The following is a 13369-nucleotide window of genomic DNA, read 5'->3' as shown; positions in this document are numbered from 1 at the left end:
ATTTGATCTCTTTTTCTTCTGCCTTGGCAGGTGGTTATGGCTCCACATGAGCCACCAGTTGTGTTTGTTGACAATTACATCAAGCTCCTTGCTGACTGCAGCACTGACACTTTCCAGAAGATACTGGATATGAAGGTTAGAACCGGTCCCAAAGATTTTATGCTCATTTATGTTATATCAAGGGGGTTGGGAGTGGGAAAAGCACTGAGGCAAGTGTGTCCCCTGCGCTCTGAAAGTGTGTGCAGAGCTGCTACTGAAGAATTGCTTTTCAGCTAGCTTTGCACGCTCATACCTTCTCTGGCTCGGTTTTCTCGGGATCGTCCAGAGGTCTGTACGCAGCTCTTGGTGGGTGAACAGGTTGAGGTTTGAAGTGGGCTCTCCTGCAGCTATTCTTGTGCATGCCTGCTCCCAGGTCAGTGAAGTCTAACCCTCTTTGCTCCCACAGGGCCTGAAGAGGAGCGAGCAGAGCAGCATGCTGGACCTCTTCCGCCAGCGCCTGCCGGCTCCCCCCTCCGGCGTGGAGAACAGCAGCTCCCTCTCGCTGAGCGCTCCCACCCCCGAGCAGGAGTCCTCTCGGATACGCAAACTGGAGAAGCTCATCAAGAAAAGGCTCTGAGTGAGCAGAAGGAACCTCTGTTGCTCAGGACTAGCTGCAGTGACTGGGAGCAAAGCTCTTTGGACTTATGATTTACAGTATGCTGCTGAAAAATCTGTGTCCCATCACTCCCATGCCCTGTGATCTCTTAACCATCTTACACTGAGGTGCTGCAGATTCATTCAGACCAAGGAAAATCTGACCGAGGTGTTTGCTTTTGTGTATCTTAGCAGGAGTGACACCCAGGACGTTGCTGGGTCCACGTGGTGGAGAAAACAGGAGGTATCTGGAAGTCAGCAGCTACAAGAACAGTTTAGGTGGATTCCAGGTGGTTGTGGTACACTTGGTGTCCCAGTCTTCAGCCTGGCTGAGCTCCTGAGGATTTTGCCTGAGAGTTTGGTGTTGCTGCTCGCTCCCAGTTGCAGAGCTATTCCTGTTCTATTATTTATTGCAGGGGAGGGGGCCAACTCCAAACCATCACCACCACCAAAAAAACACCAACCCTTTAACAGCTGGCATCCAAGCATCTGCAGCTCCACTGAATTAATGAGATGCCCCAAAGCAGATTTCTGCCCTGCACCCAGGACAGGCATGCCTAAACCACCAGTAGAGCAGCGAGGAGGAGAGGGCTTGAACCTTCTGCACCTTGGCAAGCCTCCTGCCAGCAAGCCAGCAGCCTCAGTCACTGTTATAGCTTGAAGGCCAAACCCTAGACATCTGCAGAGCCCATTCCAGCTGCTTGTTATTTCTCTTGCATGTGCTGGGCTCGCCCTCTGTCCCTGAAGGGAGTTTCCATACCACATCTCACCCTCTCCACAAAGGGCTGTTCATGGAGCAAGTGTCAAACAGCACCAGCCCTTCGTTCTCACGCCAGCAGGGGTGTGCCCCTTTTGGCACCGTCACTGCCCTGCAAGGAGAGCTGCTGGAAATGCTGGCTTTAGCAGCCAGCCTCAGACTTTGAGGGCATTCCTCTCCTCTTCCTCTGAGTTTCAGCTTGTACCATTGCAGAGAGGAGGAGAAGCAGAGGCAGAATATTTTGGATAACCCACCAGCTCCAGCTGGCACCTGGTCAGGGTGGGGATGGTGGGGTGCACCCTGCCCGTTGTGTGAGCTTCAGTGCAGGGAGACATTGCCTCATCATTATCAATGCTGGATTTCTTCCCAGCCTCCTCTGTACCCTTTTTGGGGGACTTTGAAGGCAAATACCCAACCATGAACAATTGAATCCTCTGTGGGTTTAGGGACAGACTGACCAGTTGTGCCTGTTTTATTCTAACCCAAGCTTCACTTGCCTGTGCAGGAAAAAGAAGTCCTGTACCAGTTTGGTGAGTGAGGAGAAATCATGCTGTCAGATGCCTTCTTGGGAGGGCCATGCTCCCCACCCCACCAAGTTTGGGCCTTAGGACTATGTTTACTGGGGGCTGTGCTCGTGAGGGATTGTCATGCTCACCGCAGCACCGCAGGGAGGAGAGGATCAGCCACACTGCAGGAAAATGAGCTCCATCTGCCCAAATCCAGAGCTTCACTAGGATCAGGGAGGGAGGAGGGGAAATGGGAATTCCCTGAGCGAGGCCGAACCTGGGCTCATGCTGCCTCTGTCTGCTCATGCTTCAGCACTGTCTTCTCTTGGGTACAGGCTGCTCCCTTTCCCCCTTCTCATAACTCATGGCTGTGGGAGGGTAGCCTTGGTGCCCAGTTGGTAAAATTCTGTCCTGCCTTCCCAGAGCTGCCAGCTGAGTCTACACTTGAACAAGCAGGAGTTGATCACAGGGTTCAAGCAGGAAGATGAAATCCTCACTGGTCAGGTTTCTAACACTGGGTGCCCAGGCTTGGGCCTGTGGTGTGCAGGTGCTCAGCTGCAGAGAGCCATGGTGGTGATGTCCATCACAGAGCAGCAGTGACAACACTTGTGGGGAGGGTTGACAGTTTGTAGTCACTCCAGTTTTACAAATCGCCCTGAGTCTGCTGCTGCTTCATTTATTTCCTCTCCTGATTTCACCTCAGGTGGCCAGAGAGGAGCAGTGGTTGAAAGCACATCAGGATTACGAGTGGCTGTTCTCCAAGGGCAGGTTACCTCCAGATGCAGGATGGTTCACAAGTTATCAAATGCAATAGCCAGGGAGGAGGGAACACAGGTTTGCAGAGATTCGTTATTCCCGTGGAGGGATGGATAATTTATTTTAGATTAATTTTTCTTTGCTTTGTCTGTGGATGACTCTCTAACTAAATTATGAATAGCTGAAGACGATGTCGAAGTTACTGTTGCGTGTCTTTCCCTGAAGGCTTCCCCCTTTTCATTCTCCACATCTCATCCTGGAGAGAAGAGGAAATAAAAGGAAAAATGAGGTTTTAGTTTCAGCCCTTGAAGAATGCTACAGGTCTGGGTGTTTGGGTTCTGCTTTTAGAGAGGGCAAGGCTGCCTTTTTCTACTTTCAGTTTCAGGGGCTTGTCCCCTTGGCACTTGGATACTTACCAGATTTGGTACCTCTGTAAGCGTAAGTCAGCCCTTTGGGGTTTGCATCTCCAGAGGTTAAGGGATGGTATTTTTTGGGTTTCTTTTCTGTATAAAATGCCATTTCTTAAGTTTTTCATCCGAGGTGTAATTCTGGCTGTCTGTCGGAGTGTGACACTAAAGTGAATTAAATGGTTACTGATGTTCATCTGCTGGGTGTTTTTCTGTCCAGCTGCCACACAGCAAACCCCAGGGCCAGGCCGGACCTCACCCAAAACACACCAGACCTAGGGCACTGTGCTGTTCTGCACGACTCTCTCTTCTGCACCTTCTTTCTTTTGGCTTTTCCACCTTCTACTGCTCTACCAAGCAGCTCCCCACCATCAGTATCTGCATGCACAGCAGCTCCCTGTGCCACGCAGGCAATTCAGCGGAGCTGACCTTGTGCCCCTAAGTAATCGGATAATTTCTGATGCCTTTAACTGCTGGAGAGATTTCGGAGCGATCCTAATTTTTCCTTTGAAATTAATTAAGAGGTGGCGCCTTTCTTCCACACGATTTGTGATGCTGGAGGAGTTTCTTTCACTTGGAGAATTAATGACTCAGTGGTTTTTCTCCTACCGCTCTGCCGGTCCTGCCCGCTCCGCCCTTGGGCAGGAGCAGCCCGCGCCAGCCGACGCGGGTGTTTATTTCTTTCACCAGATTTACAGCCCTCACTTGGAGCTGTGATGTCCAAGTCTCCACAAGCCTATTCTTGGCCGCAGCTGGGCGGACGCTGTTGGGCAGCATCAGACCACGCACTGCTGTGCTTAGAGAAAGGAACTGAAGCTCTTTGGGCTGTGTCAGAAAAGGCTCCGCAGAAGGCGTTCCGGCCCGCGCCTGCTCCGCTGGGGCTGGTTACACGGCTAGCGCTGCCGTCACCCACAGCTCTGCCTTAAGCCTCTGCTCATTCCCTTCTCTCAGCCAGAGCAGCTCCACCGATCCTGAGCTGGAGTCCAAGTGGGAGCACGTGGGCTGGAGCACTTTGCCAGCCCCACCTTTGAGAGCATCTGGGCCTGGGGATCCCAGATCTAGTGCTGCTTGGGGTGCTGGGGTGACCCTGCTGGAAGGGGGGCAGGTGGACACCCCCTGTGCCCTCACCTTGCCTGGCATGCAGGGTCACCAGGACTAAAGTACTGCTGTTTCTGTGTGCTCAGGCCCCTGGGTAGTGCTGGTGTCCTCCTGGTTTCTGGCAGGACACAAGGAGCCCTCGGGGCTGCTGCCAGGGTCTGGATCCAGCAGGGAAATCAGCCTTTGGAGCTTTCCAAAGCCCTGAGAAAAACCTGAGCTCACGGCTGGGCAGTTCATGAGGGTGATGGTGTCAGAACTGCAGAAGCTCACCAAAACTCAGCAAGTTCAGTGATGTGCTGCCAGCATCAGTGATGTCCCTGCAGCTGAACCACCCAAACCGCTCCCAGGGCTCCCATCAATCCCACTGCTTGGAAGCATTGCTGTGAGCGTGGCCCAGCAGGTTCATGGGCTGCCCTACAGGGAACAGCCTGGCATTTCCCATTCTTTGGAAATAATTTTCCATCGTTATCGGATAACACAGGATCCTTCTGATTTGCTTCCCCCTGCCTGCAGTGACTGCACCCCCCTTCCTCCCCCCCTCCCCCGTGTCAATGTGCCTATTGTGTGGTTGCTGATAAAGCCGAGCACACCCAGCCCGGTGGAAAGTCCTTTATGGAAGGAGGATCTTGATAAGATCCTCATATCTGCTCTGTGCTAGCTGTGTGTGAGCAGTTAAAAAGTAAATAACATGGACAAGCAGGCCATGATGTGCAGACAGGGGAAAAGATTTCCAATGCCATCAGGGGCTGCACGGATCAGTACAGTTAGAGCAGCTCAGCATCCTTTGAGAGAGGGCAGAGTACCCAGGCCCTGTGCACAGTGGCTATCGAGAGCAGGTTAGTTATTGGGTAGTTAATATTCTGGTTAAGCACTTTGTCCCAGTAGGAAAATTTGCAGCTCTGGTTATTGATGCTGCAGGAGATCCTCAAATCTGAGCCCGATGGGATCCCCCTCAGCTGCTCAGACACCTCCATTTCCACAAGCCTGTACATCTCTGCTCATCCCATGCATGGCCTCATTCAGCTCCTTAGACCCCAAGGCCTCACACTTGGATGCTGATCCCTGTGGAGTAGCAATGGGGACCCCCACAGCCCTCAGAGGCAGCTTGATAGGAGATGCCACAGGTTCCCCCCTCCTAAATTGCACTGATTCAGTTATTGGCAGCATGGCTTTTAGTCCAGGAGCTGCACAGCAGCTCAGAAATAATGATTGTGTTCATCTGGAAGCTGCTCCAGCACCTTCTGAGGCATCTGATTTCATAAAGGGCTTTTATGGGAGATCTTGGAGCAAGGAGTGATCAACTTCCCCATTAGAGAGAAATGGGGAAATCTCTCGGGTTTGGGATGCATTTAAATCAAAAGGAAGAAAACACCTGCCCAGCACATTTGCTCAGACCCCAAAGATTACAGTCAAAATTTCTAATGTTCTTTTTCTTTCCATCTGCATTTTTCAGCAAAGACAAACAGCCTCATAGTATTTCTTCAAAGGAATGTAAATTCCTTGAGGAAGTCTCCGGAGTTCCCAGCACCACATAGCTGCAAACCACAGACGCCTACGGCTGAAAGCTCTGCTCTGCTTTTAATTTTGGGGCAGGGAAGGAATTCTTTTCAGGGGTTTGGGTTCACTTGTGCTGGGCCTGTCAGGCCAGACTGCTTGTTACTGCACAGGGGAGTGTTGACTTTGGCTGGCTGCAGACAGTTGCTTTTCCTCCACAAGAGTATTCCCCCACCAAATCTGATGACATGGCACAATTATTTCATTAGGATTTTCCAAAAAACATTCCCTTGGTCTCCTCTAGTGCTAGAAGGAACTTTCCCTCTGCTTTCTTGTTTAAGCTTCAGCAGCTTTGCCTGAAAGATGCAATTAAGGGTGGCAACTCTGCTGCCTGAGTCTGAATCCTTGGGGTGGAAGGTTGAGAAAGAGCAGCCCTCCAGGAAAACTGTGAGTTTGGAAAGGTGTCTGTAAACCCCTGGGAGTGACTGAAGCCTGCACACAAGAGCTGCTGCTTTGCAGCCTAAACAAGGGCTCTGTTTCTGCTGTGAGCTGCCCTCAGAGAAAGCTGGAGCAGCTGCTCCTGAGCAATGGGACAGGGTGGGTGGATGACAAAGGAACAGTGTCCTGTTCCCTCTCCAGTCCCCACTCTTATCTCAGTACTGCCTGGGTAGCTGGGTGAGAACTGTGCTGCTCCATCCCTGTGCCAGTGTTAACCACCATGGTTTGTCTCAGGCCCCAACTGTCCCTTGCGTGCCAGGAGTACCCAGGCAGACAGCAGGGGCAAGCCTGATCTCAGCAAAAACATTTAGCCAGTCTGGCTGTGGTGCATGGACACTCCAGAATTCCCAACTGCTTTTCTGTTCTCTCCATCCCAGGCAGCTGTGATGCCCTGTACAGGGGCCCTAAGGAGTCTTGCTGCCACGGAAATTAGCGAGTTAAAGGTGAGGACAACCCGGCAGGATCTGGCAGGAAGGAGTCACTCTTTCGGCTGAGTCTCAGCGAGTGGCAGCACGTTGGATGGTGGTTGGACTTGGGCTAGGACCGTCCGGAGGCTGGACCGGGGCTTGTCGGGAGCAGTTTTGGGCTCTGCCATGCGGCCGGGAGTGGCTGGCACAGGAGCGAGGGCGCAGGACGAGGATAGGGCACGGACATGATGCTGGGGGCACTGGTGGGATACGGGACGGGGCACCAGGCGGGGGACGGCGAGCGGAGCAGCCCCGCCCCGTGCGCTGGTCCCGCCCCCCCGGTGGCGGCCCGGCACCTCCCGCCGCCGCCCGGGCGCAGGGAGCGGAGTAGCGGCTCGGGACTCCGGGCAGGGCGGCTCGGACGGCTCCGCCATGGTGGGTCGGCTCAGCTTGCGGGAGGTGCCCGACCTCCCGGACATGAGGAAACGGGGCGACTCGGGGCTCGACAGCCCCGACTCCGGGCTGCCTCCCAGCCCCGGGCCCGCCCCCTCGCCCTGGCTCCTCTCCTCCGGCAGCCCCGAGCGCGCCGCGACCAACGGGCTGCCGGAGCCCGACCCGCCCGCACCCGCCGCCGCGGTGAGTACCGGCCCCGGCCGCCCCCGCTACTCCTCTCTGCAGGGCTGTTGCTCCGAAGCTCGGTGGGGCCGGTGGGAGCCTCTGCCTGGGCTGGCAGCCCGGAGCGGGACCAGTAGCCCCGGGTCCCGGTCTCGGTCCCGCTGCGGCAGGTGTTGGGCTCCGCGCCCCGGTGGCTGCCTGCCGGTGCGGTGATATAGCACCCGGGGCTGGCCGGGCTGGTGGCTTCTTGCACTTCCCGCCCCGGCAGCCGGCCGCCCTCCAGGCCCCGCAGCATCCTTTGGGGAAAGGAGAGTGGAAAACCACCCCGGGGGTACTGTGGGGGCTGGCACCGGGGTGACCGGGAGACTGGTTGGAAACAACTGAGCTCCGTTCCCCTTCCACCGACATCTGCTGCTGCTGTTGAATCCCTTAACCGGGGCACCGGGGTGTCTGCAGCTAGGGCTGGCGTCGAGCTGGTGATGCTTCTAGAAAACCTCTAGCTTTGGGCTTCTGGTCTTGCTGATGTTTCGGAAGCTCCTCTCTCTCCTGGCCCGGGTAGGGTTTGGGACGGAGTTACAGCGTGTCTTTGAAAATCCCTATGGAAAATGGGACTCTGATTATTCCAGAGAGTGACCCAGAGCAGGATCTTTGTGTATTAAATTATGTTTTCAGTTCACAACTGTGTATTTTCACAAAATTATTTTCGACTGTTGACACAAGTGCTTTGAGAACCACAGACCCCTGTTATACAGGGCTGCTGCCATCAAATTGGCAAAGGCTGTAGGAGAGCCATGTAGGAGATGCTCGCAGCCCCCTCACCCCAGGATAGTAAAGCCCATGTGCAGAGGCATCGAAAACATGAGTGGGTTGCTTCCTTTCAGGGCTACTTTGGTTTCTTTCCTTTTCTTCCTTCTTTCTTTCCCAGTTGCCCAGCTGGTGGCATTGCCCATCCAGGAGAGGAGTGTAGGAACACTCCATGAATTGCCTTCGAGCAGTAGGAGTGAGTTAGGCCTTCCCACCTGGTTGTGTGTGAATCAGGCTGTTGGATTTAACAACTTGAAGTAGTATCCAGGGTGTAGCTCTGAAACAAGGAGGTTACTCGTGCTGAGATGCCGCACAGTAGTTTCCTGCTGTGACTTGCCCATGGGCATATCTGATGAATCCAGCAAGGAGAGCACTCCCATCCCCTCATATAATGTTAGCTGTAACTTGAACATGAGCTCATGCAGCAAACAGACCATAGTTCACACTGCTGCACCAGGGCTGTATTTCCCTCTTCTTTTGCCAAGTGGCTGCTCTGAGGCAGGCTCCCGGAGTTAGGACTTCGTCTTCAAATGCACCTCGCCACATCTTTGCTGTAAGCCCGTGTCAGATCAGAGCTGCAGGCTGCACCTGTAGGCATGTCCTGGAGGAGCAGAGCCTCTAGCATGTAAACATGAACTTCAGCAATTCCATACCAAGGGCTTGATAAATGTGTTTTCTTGAGACTATACCAAACTGTAGCATAAAAGGGATTATTTTTGCTTTTCTCTTGCAGAACTCTGTGTTCTCCCCCAGTCCTGTTCTCTCCAGCTGCTCTCCAAGATTGTGTCCTTTATCCTTCGGCGAAGGAGTTGAGTTTGACCCTTTACCAGCCAAGGAAATAAGGTAAATATTGTGTTACAGCCATCTTGTTTTGAAGGAGTTAGCATGTCAAGGAGTTGTTAGGCCTTATCAGTGCTTGTGAGTCAAGTTAATTTATTTGCAGAGCTATTGTTCCATGAAGCTGTACATTCCTGGACCTGGACCTGAAGGAGTGTTCAGCCTCTTTTAATCCTATATGGACGTTTTCTAGAAAGCTTTTCCTATATTTTACTCCCTTGCTTTTACTTCACTGCACTGCTCCCATCAGCCTTTCAGCAGATTAACCAGAAGGTAATTATGAAGGAGGCTGTTTTATTAGGGGAAAGGAATTTTGCTCTTGTAACCTCATGGTTTTATTGCAGGCACTTTCTATCTTACCAGCTGATCGTGTGACCTAAAAGAAAAGTTAGTACTTGAAGAATGCATAATTGTGTTTTGTTTTGTTTTTTTAATGCACTGCATCACTTCATAGCCTGTGAATTATTCCTTTGAACCTCATGATTTGCAGTAATAAGAAGAAGGCTCTTGGTTGATTACTGGCAGGCAGAGGGAGACTGATACCATTGAACAGAAGCCCAATGCAGGGGAGGGTAGAAAGAGTTGCTGCATGGTGTGGTGAGGAGGAAACCCCTGGAACTGAAGGCAGTTAGCACTGTGGAAAAGCCAGCACAGAGTTGTTGAAGTGTGAAGAAGATGAAAACTTTATTTTGCCATCCAGGCACAGGGGATTTCTTGCCAGCAGAACTTGATGTGTAAATTGCAGTGTTTTCCTGCCAGGTGACTCTTCAGAAGCTTGCCTTCAGAGAGTGCCCCGTGTTAGGAGTGATAGCAGAGCGCTCCTGTGTGACTCTTGGCAGAGGAGAGCTGAGAAGATAACGTGTCTGTGGCCTTGGTGCTCTGAGGAATTAGGATGGCAATGTGCAAAGCCTAAATGTGACTCTCGGTCTCTGGGTTTAGTTGCTGGAGTTTGGAGGAGATTCTTAGATTCATGGGATGCAGGCTTAAAGCAGTGGACATGAGGACTGAGTAGATGTTTGATAGAGCTGGCAGCTGGACAAAACAGTGACAGTACTGGGTGTGCTGCTAACGTAAGGCTTTCTCCTCTTCCCACGAGTGAGTAAGACACCAGCAGATAGTTTTTGTGTGATGTGGCTGTTCCTGTGTTGAGGTGCAGGGCTGAGGAGCCACCTCTGTACCAGGCAGCTCTGCTTTCCAGAACATGCAGCCTGCTGTTCCAGAGCAGAGCTCAGGCAGGTCCCTCTTGTATTTCAGGTACACATCCTCAGTTAGATATGACTCAGAGAAGCACTTCATCGACGACGTCTATATGCCGGTGGGCTTCAGCGTTTCCTCCTGCAGCCAGACGGTCGTCTGTGTCCCGAACTGCACGTGGCGCAGTTACAAAGCAGAGGTTCACCTCCGGCCCCGCAACAAGCCCCAGCGATTCACCAGCACCACCATCGTCTACCCCAAGCACGCCAAGACTGTCTACACCACCAGGCTGGATTACAACTGTCGTAAGACCACGCGGCGGTTCCTCTCCAGCATAGAGCTGGACATGTCGGAGTACCTTGGGAGCGACTCTGTCCTGGATGGGTGCTGACTGACAGCCACCTCTCTCTCGCTCTGATCCATCCCATTCCCATCTCATGTACTGTGCTAACTCTACACTCTCTGAAGCGGGTGCAGACCCTAACTCTCTGGGCAGGTTAAGGGAACCTTACCTGTCACCACCTCTTTCTCAGCTCTTAATTCCTGCTTTAAGTATCAGAATGGCCTGAATGCAGTTTTATGTGGGAACATAACTTAGTAAGGAACTAATTTCTTCACCTTTTAAAGTCCTGAGTACCCTCCCCTTCCCCACAGTGCAGTAGTCAGATGAAAATAACTGGAAATACTCTTCCTGAGAAAAAAATTGACAGGTAAGAAAGAACATGGAGTGGTGGTTGGCAGGTGGAAATCCATTTGATGCTTTGTGATGATGTGCAAAAATAGGGGTAGTTTGCTGTCTTACAGTGAACTGACCCCACCAGATCAATTGATTACATATAGATAGCCAGAGCTGTCCTCCATTTCAGTTTAGATCAGGAGACTGCTTTCTCTAGAAGAACCATCTCCTGGAAGCAGCAAACAGAAAAATCTGCAATTCTGTATTTAACAGATGCAGAAATGCAGCTTTCACATCCAGCTTGAAGGTGTGAGTTAGAAAGAGGAGCAGGTTTGCAGCTCCAGGCAGCAGAGAAAGGATCAAGAAATTCTGGCACAATGCATTTTCTCTGCTTAGAGTGACTTCTACAGCACTGCAGTCTGTGTCAGACACTGGCATCTGTGTGTGGTAGGGCTTGTAATGAAGAATGTCAGGCCAGAAGTTGTCCCTGTATTGCTGGAAATTTAGGTGCATGGTGGTGGAAAACCACCAGTGCCCAGTTTTTCCTGACACTGTACTGTCTGCGCTAGGGGAGCTGCAGCTAGGAACACCTTAGAAAGTGCCCTGTGTGTACAGGGACCTGGAATGGAGGAGGAGATGCTGGGACTGGGTGTGAGACACTGTTGTGGTGAAGAGTAGCAGGGGACATTCTAGTTCCATAGCAAAATCCACAGCTGTAGCTTCTCATTGCACAGGTACTTTCTGGACTTTGGTATTCAGGATGTCACTGGCGTGGGGTAGCATTTATCTGTCTGTAGGCTGCTGAATAACCTCTCCAGTCCCAAGTGCATGACGAGTTTGGGGACCAAAGGAATAACTTCAGATACTATGGAAGTCCATCTTGAGGTTACATGCGTTAGTTTATCTTGTGCTTTGACGAAGATAAGATGTAGAGGTTTTTTTTTTGACCCAGGTGTTTTTTTCTATAATGACAGGGAGCAGTGTAGTGTGGAGAGCATCCACTTTGGGAGCGTGGCTTGCCTTGGTGGCTAGTGTGGTGTAGCAGCTCAGAAACACTTGGTAGACTTGACTTAGCTGGACACAGCTTTTCCATGTATTCCAAAACTCCTCTGAGGTGTAGGTCACCTTCTGATGCAACATCAACCCTGGACCTGCTTTTAAAGAGGTCTTTGCTAGTGCATAGCCCACAGGGCGAATTTTGTCAGTGGCAAGTTAGATACTCAGGAGGCTGTTCTTGAGCTGTCCTTAAAGTGTGTTTGTGCAAGTGTGATGATGAAGAATGTGGAAGTGTACTACATGTGTGTGAACAGAAATGGTTTGGGAGACTGAAAATGCAGCACGAGGGAAGGTTTGAGTTTGTGTAGTTTAGGGGGTTTTGTTGGTTTGGTTTTTTACTTATTTATTGGCTCAGAACAGAACATCCTTAATTTTGGCACTTGCCTCAGAAAGCCAGATCCTAAAACAATCCTAAAAAAAACAACAGAATCCTAAACCAGGGTGACAGAGGATGCCAGAGTCGGGCAGGCATTGCTTCAGAGTTGGTCAGAGCAGTGTGGTCTTGTCCTTAAACATGTTGGTTTCAGACTACAGTACTTTGGAGATGTGCCTTAAATACATGTTGGAATCCTCCCCTGAATGTTACCCCAAGATCTATTTGTTGTGTAACAGACTCAGAAAAGGCACAACTCTGCCCCTAAGTGTGAGGTTTCAGATGGACAGAATTCTTTGGGAAAGCTCTTGTATCATTGCTGGCTTCACAGTTTCATGTACCTGGCTCCTGAAACATCTGGTGCTGGCCACTGTTGGACACAGGACGCTGGAAGAACACGGACCCAGGATTGCTCTGACAATGCTCTTCCACTGAATTCATTTGCAGGAGATCTAAGAGAAGATTGTTTTAAGTAGTAATCATTAATTGTCCCTAGTTAGACATGAAATGCCCCTTACACTATGGTTTTAGGATAACGCACCTGATTTTTGTAAAGCAAACTTAATTAATTGTGTACCTCTTAAATGTTTTAATTGGTAGAGATACCTTTTAAATTATTTATATTCCAACATTTGCAAAGCTCAGATTTAGCTCTGTGCAAGTGTTCTGATGTCTGTGACGTTTCCCACCTTCCCCTTTTGAATTTTCAATTTGTCTTTTACTTTATTGGTAATAAATGATCTGAAAACCGTCATCTAGGGAAGTCTCTTTATTTTTCATTCAAAGTTTTTCAGTATTTATTATGGGAATTACTTAGAAATAAACACACAAGATGTCCTGCCAACCCCCAGCTCCCCTCTTTGTTTCTCTTGCATTATGTTGCTGCTGTTTGCAAGTTCTAGGAAGGTGTTATTTGTATAAAATTGTGGTTTAAAAAACCCATACTGAACGTTGTGGGACTATCAGTTTAGTAAGATGTTGATGATCTCAGAGTCTTTTCCAGCCTCAATAATTCTGTTATTCTATGATTCTGTGAAAAAGCACCTTGAAGACAGCTGAAAGCCCTTTCCAGTATGTATTTGAGTTGTTCACCTGGTGTGGTTTCATATTTAAAAAGTTTCTGGTGTGGATTTCAGCATCTCCTACAAGTGAACTTACTCTCTTCAAAGGAAACAGGTATTTAACCAGAATTTCTTTTAAATGTTGGTTAAAAATGCAGATGCTCAAATGCTGCCTGAGTAAATACAGCAGAAAATAG

The 13369-nt window shown here is 50.5% G+C and overlaps 2 protein-coding genes across 3 annotated transcripts in view; both read left to right on the top strand.

The window, feature by feature from the left end:
- The window catches only part of VPS53 (VPS53 subunit of GARP complex), a 67776-nt gene extending 67160 nt beyond the window's left edge, over positions 1–616 (top strand). The window contains exons 21-22 of the mRNA XM_054394315.1: positions 31–135; positions 446–616. Of these exons, the coding sequence (XP_054250290.1) occupies positions 31–135; positions 446–616 (276 nt within the window). The remainder of the gene's footprint in view (positions 1–30; positions 136–445) is intronic.
- A 6372-nt stretch (positions 617–6988) lies between these two features.
- Positions 6989–12821, top strand: RFLNB (refilin B). Of its 2 annotated transcripts, none has more exons than XM_054394199.1 (3): positions 6989–7192; positions 8709–8818; positions 10067–12821. In XM_054394199.1, the coding sequence occupies exons 1-3, from the start codon at positions 6989–6991 to the stop codon at positions 10395–10397; spliced, it is 645 nt and encodes a 214-aa protein (XP_054250174.1). In that variant the 3' UTR covers positions 10398–12821. The 2 variants fall into 2 exon arrangements, with proteins under 2 accessions (XP_054250174.1, XP_054250175.1); XM_054394200.1 differs by having other exon boundaries at positions 6989–7230; positions 8729–8818.
- The last annotated feature ends 548 nt before the right edge of the window (positions 12822–13369 follow it).

This window comes from Indicator indicator, chromosome 30 (assembly GCF_027791375.1).
Source record: "Indicator indicator isolate 239-I01 chromosome 30, UM_Iind_1.1, whole genome shotgun sequence".
Classification (NCBI taxonomy): domain Eukaryota; kingdom Metazoa; phylum Chordata; class Aves; order Piciformes; family Indicatoridae; genus Indicator; species Indicator indicator.
This window is presented reverse-complemented; position numbering and strand designations above follow the sequence as displayed.

Bases quoted from the DNA above. Each gene is read 5' to 3' on its own strand.
- RFLNB (XM_054394200.1), top strand. From the start codon at position 6,989: ATGGTGGGTCGGCTCAGCTTGCGGGAGGTGCCCGACCTCCCGGACATG. The intron at 7,231-8,728 runs GCAGGGCTGTTG...GTTCTCCCCCAG, and splicing joins CGCCCCCGCTACTCCTCTCT to TCCTGTTCTCTCCAGCTGCT. The intron at 8,819-10,066 runs GTAAATATTGTG...CTTGTATTTCAG, and splicing joins TTACCAGCCAAGGAAATAAG to GTACACATCCTCAGTTAGAT.